General features: G+C 46.1%; 1 protein-coding gene across 3 annotated transcripts in view; it reads right to left on the reverse strand.

Annotated features, from left to right (window-relative positions):
• Window positions 1-26: 26 nt before the first annotated feature.
• Window positions 27-16,278, reverse strand: part of mcf2a (MCF.2 cell line derived transforming sequence a) — a 29,179-nt gene continuing 12,927 nt past the window's right edge. For 2 of the 3 annotated variants that reach the window (XM_031587129.2, XM_031587131.1), the window contains 20 exons: window positions 15,617-15,808; window positions 15,172-15,363; window positions 13,206-13,377; window positions 10,822-10,892; window positions 10,436-10,521; window positions 9,819-9,885; window positions 9,374-9,489; window positions 8,588-8,657; window positions 8,269-8,361; window positions 8,030-8,122; window positions 6,220-6,345; window positions 5,782-6,003; window positions 5,234-5,326; window positions 4,976-5,054; window positions 4,818-4,881; window positions 2,774-2,874; window positions 2,193-2,305; window positions 1,762-1,874; window positions 1,363-1,466; window positions 27-1,034 (listed from right to left, as the gene is read on the reverse strand). In XM_031587129.2, the coding sequence (XP_031442989.1) occupies window positions 994-1,034; window positions 1,363-1,466; window positions 1,762-1,874; window positions 2,193-2,305; window positions 2,774-2,874; window positions 4,818-4,881; window positions 4,976-5,054; window positions 5,234-5,326; window positions 5,782-6,003; window positions 6,220-6,345; window positions 8,030-8,122; window positions 8,269-8,361; window positions 8,588-8,657; window positions 9,374-9,489; window positions 9,819-9,885; window positions 10,436-10,521; window positions 10,822-10,892; window positions 13,206-13,377; window positions 15,172-15,363; window positions 15,617-15,808 (2,208 nt within the window). In that variant the 3' untranslated portion in view covers window positions 27-993. Of the gene's footprint in view, window positions 1,035-1,305; window positions 1,467-1,761; window positions 1,875-2,192; window positions 2,306-2,773; window positions 2,875-4,817; window positions 4,882-4,975; window positions 5,055-5,233; window positions 5,327-5,781; window positions 6,004-6,219; window positions 6,346-8,029; window positions 8,123-8,268; window positions 8,362-8,587; window positions 8,658-9,373; window positions 9,490-9,818; window positions 9,886-10,435; window positions 10,522-10,821; window positions 10,893-13,205; window positions 13,378-15,171; window positions 15,364-15,616; window positions 15,809-16,278 lie in introns of all 3 variants that reach the window. The other variant, XM_031587130.2, reaches the window with a different exon arrangement.

Genomic DNA, 16,278 nt, shown 5'->3' on the forward strand with positions numbered 1-16,278 from the left:
GGAATAAAAGCACCCATGCAGCATTAGCCCGAAAAAAATATATAATAAAGCTTTTGGTTTCCAGTATCTCTTTTACAGCCTTTAAAGTGCCTTTAGAGTAATGTCTGAGGTCAAACATAGATTATTGCGCGAGAGTTTTGCTGCAAAGCAAATTCTACATTTAGCTAGCAAAGTGAGAGAGAGAGGCCCAAGTACAAGGAATAAAAAGGCATTATGGCACAGCATGATTTGGCATAGAGCTCTCTGTCAGCTTTTGGGTGTTTACCCTCTGCAAACACTGAGAACAGACACCCAGCACAACACGCATACAAACACAAGTACCACTGATTAAAATTTCCACATGGAATAGACAATTGAATTACAAAAGTCAGATAAAACAAAAACTTCACAAAACATCTGAATCGCATTCGCTGACATCAAAACACATACATACACACATACACACACACACACTCACACGCTCACAAGAAAACACATTTCCTGCACACAATGAACAAAACACATTATGTGCAGGTATATGATAAATTCTATATTCAACTCCAGAGTCCAGAGTCGAGGGGCCAGTGTCTGAGTGAGGAGTGAAGGAGGTCTGGGTGATGGTGGTGATGGGAGGACACAGTAAAGTTGAGGGTCTATTGAGCCTCGTGCCTCTTGAGTAGAACCAGCTGCGACAGCCATACCTCACCCCGTTAGCCGGGGCAATAGTGTTCTTGAGCAAACCCTCACGACAATAGAGAGCAGGCCTTCACCACGTCAGGTGAGTCCAGTGTACTTTAGCTACCTGTTCGTCCAGCGGAGCCCATGTGACCCTCACTGGGAGAGTCTGCCTGGTGTCTGGTACTTTCCTGGAAACAGCACTCCACATGTCCAGTCACATCACCCTCCCTGTGAAACTGCAGTGGCATTAGCCCTACCAGAGGATGCTCTCTGACAGACCTCCACAGTCTTTCTAAGCATCAGTGGTCCATAGCAGCCAGTGCTGGTGTTTTTCATCTACGGAGAGCTAAGCTTGCGCACTTTCAGATTTCCCGGTTCTGGAAGGTATGCGAACAAGAGAGTGAAACAAATTAGACGAAACTCAGAATCGGAAAAAAAAATATGGATACAAGTGACAGAAGATTATGCTTGCAGGCTTAACATCAATACCTATCACAAAGAATAACCGCATTTAGAATGTTCTGTGTGGTGTTACCTTTGAAAATAATTCCCCAAACTAGAGAGTTTTAGAGAAGTAACGTGCCCATTATGACTACTTCTGCAGCATGATATGAGGCTTCTTCTCTCCGCATGTGGGATGTGACTTACATCTAGATGTGTAAATATTAGTCAAATTTCAATCGGGATCCTCGGGTCTCCTCTTACCCCCTAGCCGGGTGGAATGTCCCCTGCCGCTGTCTGTCAGGATGTGCTGGAGGCTCGAGGCCTGGATGTGCCCTTCCTGCCGGCGACTCAAGTTCTTCACAAGCCTGTGGGCAGAATCCAGAGTCCACACAACTGAAGCTCAGTATATCCACCATGTTAAGTAAGTGGTTAGTTACATTCACAGATATTCTCTCCCAGATAGTCTCTTGTAAAAAGACACGAATAAAGGGCTGGACAGTTTGGCAGCAAGCTGAAAATCTTGCATTCTAATGTTTTGGCAAAAATTCCAGTGTTTAGTATGCTTTTACTTAAATTCAAATAACATAATATACCTGGATGACATCTACCTTGAAGATGTACTTATTAAGAATTTGGGCAAGAATTGCAGCAACTACTCACCAAATGCCCTCACTGTCCTCCCGCTGCAGTTGGATGATGTCCCCACATCTGATGACGAGGTCATGAGGCCCATTTCTAGGACCGTCAGCCCTGCTCCTGTATCTGCCTGGTGTCTGAGGGAAGCAAAGAAGGGCCATGTGAGCTTTTAAGATTACATTGATACAATATGTTTTATACTTGAAAGATGTGTAATATTGAATTATCTCTTTGAAATGGACTTGATGTAATACAAAACGAATGTAACGTATACAAAGAATACTACATTAAAATAATAAAAATAAAATCCTCCGAGTATTTTATGGCAGTGATTTAAGCTGACTATTTAAAACAACTTTTTAAGACAATGACTCAACTTGATGTCTAACCAAATCATGATGAGAGAGGAGACTTCACCAGTCATCTGCATATTCAAATCATGGTCAGGGGCTCACCAGCTGAACCATGTCCTCCTCTTCAGTATCAGACATGGGATAGGGACTGTGGCCTCCACTCCAGTCCTCCAGGCCCTCACAGATATCCACTGAGTGGGGTGCTCCGGGCCAGCCTGACAGATGAGCGCACACCACACACACACACACACACACACACACACACACACACACACACACACACACACACACACACACACACACACACACACGACATGAAGCAGCTCTGATGCACTCTGCTGGACATTCTGTGCACTGACAGTTCTGATGTGTAAAGGTTGATGTAGTTAAATTACACACTATAAGCTTTTCAGTTAGCGTATTGTAGCTCTGTAAGAGGGTGCTTAATGTAGAAATCAAAGAGAGCAGATGCACTACTGGCAGAAGGAGTCATATTTATGTGCATATTATGTGCTCATATTTAAGGTGGGAGTTTGTTGTGGGTGGTGAACTCTCCTGGCAGTGATCATAAGCTTAAGATGGCTGCATGGCTGAGCGTAGGTGCGTGTGTGTGTGATGTGTGTGTGTGGTGCGTGTGTGTGTGGTGCGTGTGTGTGTGGTGCGTGTGTGTGTGTTAGACTTACTGCGTCTGTTGCGTTGATGCTGTGGGGACAAGCTGAGCGGGTCGGGGCTACTGCGGCCTGATTCAGTATCCTCCGAGCTCACCGAGGTCCGCTGCTGCTTGCTGAGGAAGAAAGAGATCAAATGTATTCTCAAACAAGAAGATTTTCACACACACACCACACAAACAAACACACACACACACACACACACACGCACATGCGTATGCACACACACATGCATGTGCACACACAGTCGCACACACACACTCTTGCACCAGACCAAAACCCCAATAACAGGGGTGCAAACTGGCCCCCATAACCGAAGGTCAGACTACCCCACAGAGAGTCCATGTCACAGCCGTTACCCAGAACAATGTAGACAATCTCTGTGTTTCTAAAGTGCAGAGTCATGCTTGACAAGACTAAAGATGAAATCCATACACAGAAGATCTGGTCTCGATTTGTTAAGATCCATTATTTTCATGGATAAATCTGATCCACACCATTTGACAGGCAAAACAAATATATATATATATATATATATTAGTTTTATTAGTTTCAGATCTCAAAAAGCGAGCCCCATCTTAGAAGCATGTTTCAGCTTTCCGCTGGCTGCAGTAGCAGGATGAGAGGACAGCACCATGATGGAAGTCAAGGCAAACAGCTTGTTATGTCTGGTCACTTCTCCCGTCAGGCTGTTTGTTTGTTGCGTCTACACTTCATGCTATACAACTGCACAAACCAATGCAAAGATGGACGAAGGTTGCAAAGCATGTCCTGGTACTGAACCACATATGACAGAATGACTAGGGGCAGTGCATGAAAGGCTGATTGTGACTCTGCCAGTCTGGCTATGGAGGGTGTGAGGGGGTGACGGGGGGGGTGACGGGAGGGGGGGCAGATGGTAAGAATGCCGTATGGAGCAGCCAAAGAGCTGTTGTCTGCTGTGTGGTTGTAAAGGGGCAGAAGGCAAACACAGCGGTGCAGTTCTTAACCTCCCCCCTTGTTATTTGGTCTGCGGGCGCGCGGGCACGGCGTGGGTGAGCGGGCACGGCGTGGGTGCGGAGCGGGTGTTTACCCCCGGCGGTTAGCGTCACTGGCGCTGGGAGGGGCGGGCAGGGCTCCGGGAGCGCAGGCACACGCAGGCACCCGCCGACAGAGACACTAGGTCCAGCCGCGGCAGGTAGCCCTTCAGCCCTGAGCGTATGGCCCTGCAGGGGGGGAGCACAAGGCAGGCCACCGCACACACAGCCAGTCACCCCCGTCTTTATTCCATCTCCATTATTATCTTATGATATGATGATCATAATGACAATCACCCTCACCTAACCTGGATCATCCTAACACTCGGCAAGCTTGATGAGTCACTCTCACACATACGTGGACAGTGTAATGGGAGACATGTTGGCTGGTACACTCGAACACTGACACATTTGCCCACGCATACAAACAAGCACACTCACAAATACACACACACACACACACACACACACACACACACACACACACACACACACACACACACACACACACACACACACACACACACACACACACACGCAGGGCAAATGATGGTGTTAGAGATCCTGGCCAAGATGGTGCTTTAACAGACTTCCTCATTCCACTAGCGAGCTGACAAGCGTTCCATTTACAAACACAGGGTGTTGACACCCTCACAGCATCTGTTATGCTAACCTTAGATATTCCATGATAACACCTCTGAGGCCTGTACATGACTTTAAATGACCAATATTGTCAGCGCCTCAGCTTCTATCTGGGACAGGACCATAGTGTGGAAATGGACTGAAGATGACAGGAGGAGTTAGTGGCTCAAGTTAAGAGGCCTGGTGAATATGGGGGTGTTATAGCACAAAGGCTGCTACTGTACTTCAGACATTACTATCATTACACAAACACAACACATACGATATGATAAGAAATATAAAAAGATTAAGACAGGGAGAGGAGCAGAATATGGAGAACAACTACAGGATGACAGCAATAACTTTTCAAACAGGTGTGTGTGTGTGTGTGTGTGTGTGTGTGTGTGTGTGTGTGTTCTTACCTCTCAGACAGGGGTGGGGACAGCTGGATGTGTTCGGGGGTTGGGTGGGTGAGGGACAGCTCATCTATGAGGACAACCAGACAGGAGACAAACATGAGTCCTTAGCACGTGGTATATCATGGCACACTTTATCATCACCACGTCATATGAACAAACACCTTTGAGAATCTTCTGCTGGTTGGTGAGAATTCCGCGGATCTCGTTCAGCCAGGCAAATTTAATTTCTACTGTTGGTGCCTTTGGAAAGACAGATAGATAAAAGGAAAGAATTTAAAAAAAGACAAAACCTTTTTTTTCCCATGACTAAAACACACATAGGAATATTTCCTAGTCTGCTCAGTATTGTTAGTATTTCCACTGCACAAGCCTATAATGAAACACCATTCAAAGAGAGCATTGTTGCAGAGCTTGCTTACCTGCACCAGGTAGACTTCTTCCCTGCCGCTGTACCAGATTTCGAACTTCTTCACGTCTCCCTTGACATTCTCTGTGATGCCGACTGCAGTCATCTGCCAGGGGAGAACACAGACACACACCTCATGCTCACAGCAGGACTGAGCCCACACCCAAACACACACACACACACACACACACACACACACACACACACACCTCATGCTCACAGCAGGACTGAGCCCACACCCAAACACACTGCGCCCGGGGCCTCTAAAAACAAACTCCACACTAATCACCCGTCAGTTCACCAGGCCTCCAGCTGCCGCTACACACACACACACACACACACACTGCCCTCGGGTGGGTACTACCCACGTCCCCCCTCAGTGAGAGATGAGAACAATAACAGTGGGTGGTGTGACATGGCCCCTCAGCCCAAACACACACTCTCACACACACACACACACACACACACACACACACACACACACACACACACACACACACAGACAGAGGAGGGCCTCTACCAAACATCGCCCAGCAGGGGACCGCTCCCCCTCCCCCCTACCTTGAGATAGTGCTTGAAGCTGTAGGAGGGCGTCTTGTCGGCCCCCTCGCCGTGCTCCTCGCGGCGCTTGCAGAAGAGCAGGGCTCGCTCGTGCAAGAAGAGGTGCCGCTGCATGGGTTTGAAGCGGGCCAGCTCCTTCATGCGCGTGGGGCCCTTCTTGTGGCTCATCCACACGCTGAACGAGCCCTGCATCAGCAAGCGACCCAGAGAGCCCAGGTCCCCCTGGTGGAGGGAAAGAGCAATTACACAGCAACTAATATAAACACTGTATGGAGCAGTAGACAATAAAACTAAAGTACTGTATGGAGCAAGCAATTAAACCAACTAACATTAAAAGAGTATCGTTTAGCCATAAAGTAGGATTTGTAATGTAGAAAAACTAAGAACTGATGAGTAGAAAGTAAGGTAAGTCTGCATCGAGTTGCCACAGATAGTCACCTCATAGCCTGTGATAGCAATCTGGTGCATGGAGTCGTTGACAGACTTTAAGAGGTCCAGCATGGCAGCCAGCGCCCCCTGCAGCTCGGAGGTCCGGTCTGAACCTACACTGTACTTCAGCAGTTCCTGGAAACAGACCAGCGGAGTACAATTGTCCGTCAAGTGTTCAGGGTTAGAGATCGATGTCGTATTCACTCACAGATCAATTACAGCTCCCCTTTGTAAAACTACTGTAAGCATCAGAATTGGAGTGTGGACACTGCGATGTGATAACCTTTCAGTCGGTTTAGTACCCAACTCTGAAGTTAAGTTAATCAATCCTTTAAACTGCTAAAGCAAGTACATCAGATTCACACTGCAGTGTCTACACATTAAGGTTGGCATATGATATATAGTGGTCTGGTATATAGTAATATTGTAACTAAACACTTCCAAACCTCAGTAGGTAACCTAGCAACTACAGTAGCTTTAAATTGCATTTGCATAATTCTAGGTTGCAGTTTGCCCTGGTATTTCCAGGAGTTGATATGATAATATGTCAAAATATGTGCAAAATATAATGTCACATTTAAATGTGTGGACCTGATATTGACAGACGGCAGTTAACATGTTATCAGCTGTCACACCATACAATTTAGTTTACAACACACAGGTTGCCAAGCAACCCCTTCCATACTCATTCTAATTATCTTGAAGGGATAGAGCAGTGTAGCCTATTCACCTCTGGCGGCTTGTTGACCGAGTGGAGTTGAATCACAGGTGTGCAATAATTAAAAGATTGTATGTTCTCTGGCTCTGCTAGCTTAACAAGGTCACATCATCTTCACGCTCTGTAGAGTAGTCACACGTAGAGGCCAACTCCTGTGCTTTTAGAGTAAGGATCATTGCTTTTGCAGCCAGGTTCAGTGAGTCCCATGCTGTGGTGCTGAGCTTTGTTTTTGATTGACAGCAATGCATCTCACAGTGAGGGACGAGGGCTCTCCATCTCGCCTCAACACATCTCTGAAAGTTCATAACTCCCGATTCGTAAAGTTTGTTTTCATACGAGGAACCACGCTGAAGTACAGTGGATGTTTTTCTGCAAATGTGGTAATTCTGACTGCTATTTTTAAGGCTGTCATTTAAAACCAAAATAACCTTGAATGCATTGTGGTTGGCATACAGATTCAGAGCATTCATCAAAGGCCTTAACCTCTTGTGAAATAACAGTGAGTCTCTCCTCTCTGAACTCCACTGCAGCAGCAGCAGGTCTGCTTGTGATGTGCTTGAAGATCACTGCTTGAAGATGACTGAACAGGGCTGTCATGCTGTTCCTTTGAACCTTTCCGCTGGTTTGAATGCATGTCAACCAAAAACAGAGGTTTTGTCTCTGAAGTCTTCAACAGCGCTATTCGCTTTTCTTCAGAAACACCAGAAAAGTATAAGAAGAGTGGAGGTAATAGTTCCTATTTAGGTTTCGTCTCCGTGGTTCCTGTGTGTTCATGTATGAACTAAACATCCTGAGGAGTAGATTATTTAGAATCATTTGAATTTCATTGATTTGTACAGTGCCATTAACAATGAAGATTGCCTTAAGGCACATCAGAGATCAAGGCCTATGTCAACAATGGTGAGGGTTGATGGAAAGTAAAAAAAAAAAAAAAAAACTCTTCCCATTTTAACAGCGGGAAATCTTTATCAGAAGGGTGGCCAGCCCAAGAGAGAGGACGAAATGCAGGCATACAGATTCCATAGATGGCTAATTACAGGGAGAGACAGTGCTGTGCTGTGCTGTGCTGTGGTAGCATTACTGCCGTCATTAAATCCTGACCTTGAGCAGGAGTTGGTACTTGGTAAGGCGCTGGACCGGTTTCAACAGGTACGAGTCCAGCCCCAGTTTGTGCTCCAGTTTTCTTTGGCACTCCTAGCAACCCAGAAAACAGAGCAGCAGAGTTTAAGAGTTTAAATCCCAAAAGCAGATGTGTACACAAGCTCTTAGTGTGCAATGAGTGGATATGCTCGGAGGATTAGCTAGGGCATGAAAGTGAATGATAAAGACTGAATGGAGACCTGAAGGAAGGCACAGTCAGAGTACTGTCTCCATAGCGACTCTGACCGGGGCTTGTTCTGACAGTAGCGCTCATACACCTGGAAGTTCTCTTTCTGGACGGGTGAGAATGTTTTTGTGAGACACATCATTAGGAGAGGCGCACACATACATAGTGTAAAGAACATCCACAAACACAGGCACACAAATGCATACACACACACACACACACACACACGCACACACTTCCCCAATCTTTATTACTATCACACTCACACACACAGGCGAATGCACACACGCAAGCACACACACACACGCACGCTTACAGCTCTTGTTCCTCACCCGCTCCAAGAAGACGGCTCCCACTGCCTCAGGAGTCTCCAGACAGTTCTCCAGGTCCTGCAGGAAAACCCTGTGGTGAGAAGGTCAGAGTTAAGGGCCGCCATTCTCTCTCTCTCTGACTCACAGAAACCCTCCGCACCCTTCCCATCATGCTCTAGTGCCCCCCCGTGAGTCCGAGACGCCACACCGCAGCATCCCAGCACACCCATTGGACTGACTTCAGGCCATTAAATGTAATTAAAGCACTAAAATTGACACGATAGCTTTCAATTTAGTGATCTAGGTCACCTAGGACACCATCCCAAAGGACAAAGCATACGTTTATTTACTCACTAACAACACTACAGCCTTCTGCTAGAGGGATCTGAGATCATTATTGTATATCTGAGGGTAAATGCATCTTTTTCACACGCTGAGTGGTAGAGATAATTTGATGAGAGTTCAGGGAGGATCTATTTACAGCTCCAGCTGGTTAAAAAAACACTAAAACAGAGGTGGCAACAGAGGACAGAAGAATGTGCATTGTGCATTCTCTCACCCTGCACTCTGAATGTGTGCAATAAGATATCTTGATGCCTGGTGTACACCATGAAATTAATGTACAAATATTTAAACAATATTTAAAGGTTTAAAGGTGGCTAAACGCATACCGTATGTGAGAAAGAAAGACAGTATTCTGAAATCTCCACAAAACATACTTTCAACATCTCATAAACGATCCTATTTTGATCACGATGTCCTTTTTAGACAGTGGGATTACACTGATGTGAATAGTGGCCCCCCCACCTGCTGTGGAAGTTGTAGAGGTCTGGCATGTTTCCAAACAGGATGTCCCTCTTGTTGCGAAGGCTGGGGGGCAGGAGTATGGACAGGGAGGGGTTGTCCATCTCTGCTCTGTAGCCCTTTAGAAAACACAGTATTAAATGTGAAATTTGTATTAAATTATTGTCATCATCATTGCCATCATCATCATCGCCATCATCATCGTCGTCATCATCATCATCATCATCATCAAGAACACTCAATAAAGTCATAATCATCCTCATCACAATTTTTTATGACATTCTTTACAGCAGGTATTTGCAAATCATGCCCATGTTGAGATAAAATGAGGAGTGAGTCTTTTTCATTAAAGTATTTTGAATTGCACAGGTTAGTATTCCATATATAGTTCACTTGCATGAACAGCATTTTAACTGAAATGTGAATGGACATCATTATTGATGCTCACCAGCAGCACAGACAGCAGCTCCTCCACATAGACCCTCTCAGTTTCGATGAGCTCCCGCATCACGTGTCTGTCCCAACACACACACACACACACACACACACACACACACACACACAGAGAGAGAGAGAGAGAGAAAGAAAGAGGGAACGAGAGAGAGAGAGAGAGAGAGAGAGACAGACAGTACAAGGTGAGTTGAGAAAAGAGCTTCACACAGGAATAAAGGGTGAAACCATCCAGCAAGCAGACATGACTCTAGAGTTAGAGGATAATAGTAGCAAGGCTGCCATATTATTCAGGTTTTCCAATGAATTCAAATGAAAATAGGTCATCCAGGTTTTACACATGGACTGAAAAAAAATAGGATGGTTTAGGATGGTCATATAATGGTACAGCACCGCAAACAATAGACATGATACTATAGATGCATATACGTAAACTAATATTTATTGTGTTTACTGTTGTTCTCTGTGTGATGCCCTTTGCTACTATATGCTGCTTCCTATATACGGATAGAGAGATATGAGAGGACATACAAACACTCATATGTAAATGAACCTATACATTGGGCTTTATGACTCCATAGGTGGGTAGATACTGATGTTCAAATGCTGTCTCACCGCTTCAGGACATCTGGACTGTCCTCCCCATCAACACTGTAGGACAGCCAACGGTGGTTCTCGTGGTAATCATGCATCACCTCGATCTAAAACAACAATTTAATACATACCAATGACTGTTAATGACATAACAGTGGGTAACTGTTATTTAAATTTATATTTATATTGTTATTTACATAACAGTCAGTCACTGTTATTGACAGCCATTGATACACACAGTCTTAAGAATAATAGAAACAATTCAAAATTCAGACAGCAATCAACAGCGGCAGTAATACGGAATAAGATGAGGGATCCCATTGAAACTGCAATACAGTAAGTCAAAAGAGATGAGCGTTTTCAAATGACACTTTACTAGTAATACCAAGGTCAGGGGGAGACATCACCTTCCGAGAGTTGGGGCTTTTCCTGGATCCCCTCTTCCCAGGCAGGGAGAGGTCAAAGGTGAACTTCAAGTCTGTCTCAAAATGAGCACACACAAAGCAACAGCACTTATGAGTACGACACTGAGTTAAACGCCACAATGACAATCAGAATTTCTTTTGATTTTATACAGCTAAGGACCACGGTTGATGGCAGACAACAATGGATTCATGTCCTTGAAAATACTACAAATGTTACTCCTACATCAACCTGACCTCAATTTGACCCTGGTGTGACCCGTAGTTGACCTCTCCAGTTAGTGTTAGAGTTGAGCTTTGAGGAGTGTTCCACTGATAAAACATGCAGAGTGAACGAGTTACTGCCTCCGACTGTGTCATCCTCTGCCAGGATCTGCTTGGCAGCCTCCTTTTGATTGTGTCCTCTCCTTCTCCCTCTCTGTCTCTCCCATCAAGGATTCCCTTTCTCCCTCTGTCTTTCCCTCTCTATTCACAGCACATCACAGCGTGTCAATCTCCTCCATCACTCTAATCACACCCAACATGTTTCTCTTGATCTCCCTCTCTTAAAGGGCTTCCTTCCCCCGCTTCGGAGCGAAAAAAGACAAAAAACAAAGAGGGGAGAGTGTGCCAGAGGTCTCGCAAAACGTCTCCCCCACCCTGCTTTTCTCATTACCCCTGCCTTTAAATGAAAAGATGATAGTGGTGGTGGGGGTGGGGGTGGTAGTGTGTGTGTGTGTGTGTGTGTGTGTGTGTGTGTGTGTGTAGGGGGGGGGGGGGGGGGGGGGGGTTATCCTGCAAAATAATTCACCCACGAACATAAATGGTGGTGGTACCCCTCCCTCATCAGCCAAGGCTTTAATTGGGAGCTATACGCTCCCCTTTGTTCTGGGGGGTTCACAGCAGCAGTGGCAGATCAAAGCGTGCTTTAATGTATGGGAGCGCCATATGGCCCTGCGCTAGGCACTAACAGAGAAACGACACAGTAAAGCCATGCTCTCCCTTCCCCTAGGGAGTCTCGGAGATCCCCAGCCATTGATTAGTGGAAAGGGTGAGATGGAGGAGAAGAGGTAAAAGGTTAATTTCGGTTGCTAGGACGCATGTGAATGGAGAGATGAGGGGGTCCTCGCCATGGTTACATGCTTGTTAGGTGTCAGGGCCCTTTACTTGGGGCCGGTGCTGATGACTTCGTTAGAGGACCTGTGGTTAGGAGGCGACTGAGGGGGGAGATTGTGCCTGGGGTTGAGGTTGTGAGTGTTAGTGTCAGGCAGGCACGGTGAATGTATCGCGCACACACACTCTCACACACACACACTCTCACACACACACACACACACACACACACACACACACACACACACACACACACACAAGTTAACGCACAGAGATGCACACATATCCACATACAAAAGCAGACACACAATCACACAAACACACAAAAGCAAACTCACAGACACAAACTCAAAGACACAAACACACTGGCACTAACACACACACACACACACACAGATTTAATTGAAAGCCATGGTAAGAACTGGAGGTATTGAAAATATAGAGAAGGTGTCACCATCAGTCACTGCCATATATAGTAAACATCTTCATGACAGGCTTAACATAAAAGTGAAATACCAAATTCCTTTTTTGTATGATCTCCAAACTTCAAAAGGGGGCGTTTGAGGGAGCTGCCATGCAAGAACTGTGATCCTTGAGATACATGGTTGCATCTCCCTGCCTCTGTCTATGAGAGAAAGCATGTGATTCATGCATGAAAGAGGCTAGGACACGAGAGCCGGTGAGTGCACATACAGTATGTGCTCCTGTTCATGTGTTTTGGTAGGAGTGTGTTTCTGGGGTTGCATGTCTGTGGGTTTTGCCTGTTGTGCCGCGCATGTTTACGCTTGCTGAGTTTCTGCGCTTCTGTTTGTACATCTACACGTGTGTGTGTGTGTGTGTGTGTGTGTGTGATTTTGGTGTGTACATGTGTGTGTGTGTGTGAGAGAGTGGTGTGTGTGTGGTGTGCGTGTGTGTGTGTGTGTGTGTGTGTGGTGTGTGGTGTGTGTGTGTGTGTGTGATTTTGGTGTGTACGTGTGTGTGTGTGTGTGTGATTTTGGTGTGTACGTGTGTGTGTGTGTGTGTGATTTTGGTGTGTACGTGTGTGTGTGTGTGTGTGATTTTGGTGTGTACGTGTGTGTGTGGTGTGTGTGTGTGTGTGTGTGTGTGTGATTATGGTGTGTACATGTGTGTGTGTGTGTGCGTGCGTGATTGTGGTGTGTACGTGTGTGTGTATGTGTGATTTTGGTGTGTACATGTGTGTGTGATTTTGGTGTGTACATGTGTGTGTGTGTGTGTGTGTGTGTGTGTACATGTGTGTGTGCTCAGGCTATCTCTACCGTGTTTGGGGGAGAAGATGGGTGATTTGGAGCGGGGCGGGTGCTCTGGCCGGGGGGCCACCAGCTGGATGGGTCGGACGTGCTTGTCGGCCAGTTTCCTCAGGCAGGCCAGCCGGCTGTCAATCATCCCCTGCACGGCCGCGTGCTTCTCAAAGGTCCTCCCTATGTGGGTCTACACAGGAGGAAACAGCAGCATGGGCATCCATCAGCAGCATGGGCATCCATCACCCCATCACTCCATCTTAGCATCCATCACCCCATCACTCCATCTTAGCATCCATCAGTCCATCACTCCATCTTAGCATCCATCAGTCCATCACTCCATCTTAGCATCCATCACCCCATCACTCCATCACACCATCACACCATCTTAGCATCCATCACTCCATCTTAGCATCCATCACTCCATCTTAGCATCCATCACTCCATCTTAGCATCCATCAGTCCATCACTCCATCACACCATCACACCATCTTAGCATCCATCAGTCCATCACTCCATCACACCATCACACCATCTTAGCATCCATCACACCATCTTAGCATCCATCACCCCATCTTAGCATCCATCACCCCATCTTAGCATCCATCACCCCATCACTCCATCTTAGCATCCATCACAACATCACTCCATCTTAGCATCCATCACCCCATCATAGCATCCATCACAACATCACTCCATCTTAGAATCCATCAGCCCATCACTCCATCACAGCATCCATCACCCCATCACTCCATCTTAGAATCCATCACCCCATCACTCCATCTTAGCATCCATCACACCATCACTCCATCTTAGCATCCATCAGTCCATCACTCCATCTTAGCATCCATCACACCATCACTCCATCACAACATCACTCCATCTTAGCATCCATCACTCCATCTTAGCATCCATCAGTCCATCACTCCATCTTAGCATCCATCACACCATTACTCCATCTTAGCATCCATCACACCATCACTCCATCTTAGCATCCATCAGCCCATCACTCCATCTTAGCATCCATCACCCCATCACTCCATCTTAGCATCCATCACCCCATCACTCCATCTTAGAATCCATCACCCCATCACTCCATCTTAGCATCCATCACACCATCACTCCATCTTAGAATCCATCACCCCATCACTCCATCTTAGAATCCATCACCCCATCACTCCATCTTAGCATCCATCACCCCATCTTAGCATCCATCAGTCCATCACTCCATCTTAGCATCCATCACCCTATCACTCCATCTTAGCATCATCACACCATCACTCCATCTTAGCATCCATCACACCATCAGTCCATCTTAGCATCCATCACCCCATCTTAGCATCATCACACCATCACTCCATCTTAGCATCCATCACACCATCAGTCCATCTTAGCATCCATCACCCCATCTTAGCATCCATCACACCATCACTCCATCTTAGCATCCATCACCCCATCTTAGCATCCATCAGTCCATCACTCCATCTTAGCATCCATCAGACCATCACTCCATCTTAGCATCCATCAACAAACTAAACTATTCTCCTCCATCCTTTTTAGAGGATTGTTATGAGAAGGGTGATGAGAGGGTGGAAAATACTCACCGTTAATAAGGGCAGATATTTGCAGAACAAATGTGACTATGCTTATACTTAGTGATGAGAACATCAAAAAGATCAGGGGTTACTTACTTTGCAGTTGACTTAAACATTTCTGACAGACATTAATGAGGCTGCTGTAAATAACTTAAGGATGCCTTTGTGGTGTTTCTCAATTTATAACCCTTGATGACTGATTTAAATCAGCCTGACAAGTATAATCAAGCACCATGCTGATAAGATTAAGTGAAGTGAATTGGACCAGATGTCAAACAAATTAAATCTTGCCACTGGTGCATATACCAGCTGACTGAAGAAAAGCTTCCTCACGCTACTATCACCACCACCATTTTCATCACTGAAACTGATTTCAGACCAGTTGGTACCTGAAGTGCTGGGGTTAGCACAGCCTCATATTCCATATAGAGAACATCTGAGCCAGTAGTGAGGAGCGCTGGCGCCCCCTCCTGGAAGTTCTCGATATCTCGGAGTGCAGCTTGAGCCCCCTCCTTAGACTGGAACCTATCCACCTGCTGATTCGCTAGCAGATATGCTCCATCATCACACCACCGCTGGGCCTACAGGATAGAGCACACACACACACACACACACACACACACACACACACACACACACACACACACACACACACACGTACACAGGCAAGGAACAAGTAAAATATGACAAACATAAAAAAAATTGGTATAATCAAATCCATTACCATCAAACACCATAAGGCCATGCACATTCAGAGAACGAAAGAGAATATGTAAAATCATGTTGCATTTGTGTGTGTGTGTGTGTGTGTGTGTGTGTGTTTTGGTCTGTTACCTGCTCTAATCTCTGCAGTAGGGTCTGAATCTGTGTGAGCGTGTCCCTCTTGGCCCTGAGCGCGCCGTCCAGCGTGTCGCAGCGATGCCGCAGCTCGTTGCATCGCTGCATGATCAGGGCCATGGCGTAATGGTGGTTGGCAGCCAGCTGGTGTCCGTGCAGAATGAGCAGCTGAGCTTTGCCCATCTCCTCCTGCCAGGACCAACATCAGGCCATTACCATCAAAATACACACACGCACACACACACACACACACACACACACATATGCACAAACACACACACACACACACACACACAAGCACAAACACACACACACACACACACACACATATATGCACAAACACACGCACACACACACACACATGCACAAACACACACACACACACGCACAAACACACACACACACACACACACACACACACTGTCTTATAGCAGGCTTATCAGCATTGTACAAACACAAATAGAACGTATGGAGAAGAGATATCTGGGGAGGCCAGCCATGCTCCTGGAGAGCTTCATCACTGCTGAGTTTAGATACAGCCCCAATATAACAGTCATGATTCAGCTTATCATTCCTTCCAGGAGCTAATTCATCTGGATATCAGACCCAGCTGGGTTAGATTAGGACTAATCCTAAACACCACGTGGCTCAGAGGAAAT

Source organism: Clupea harengus, chromosome 20 (genome assembly GCF_900700415.2).
Source record: "Clupea harengus chromosome 20, Ch_v2.0.2, whole genome shotgun sequence".
Taxonomy (NCBI): Eukaryota; Metazoa; Chordata; class Actinopteri; order Clupeiformes; family Clupeidae; genus Clupea; species Clupea harengus.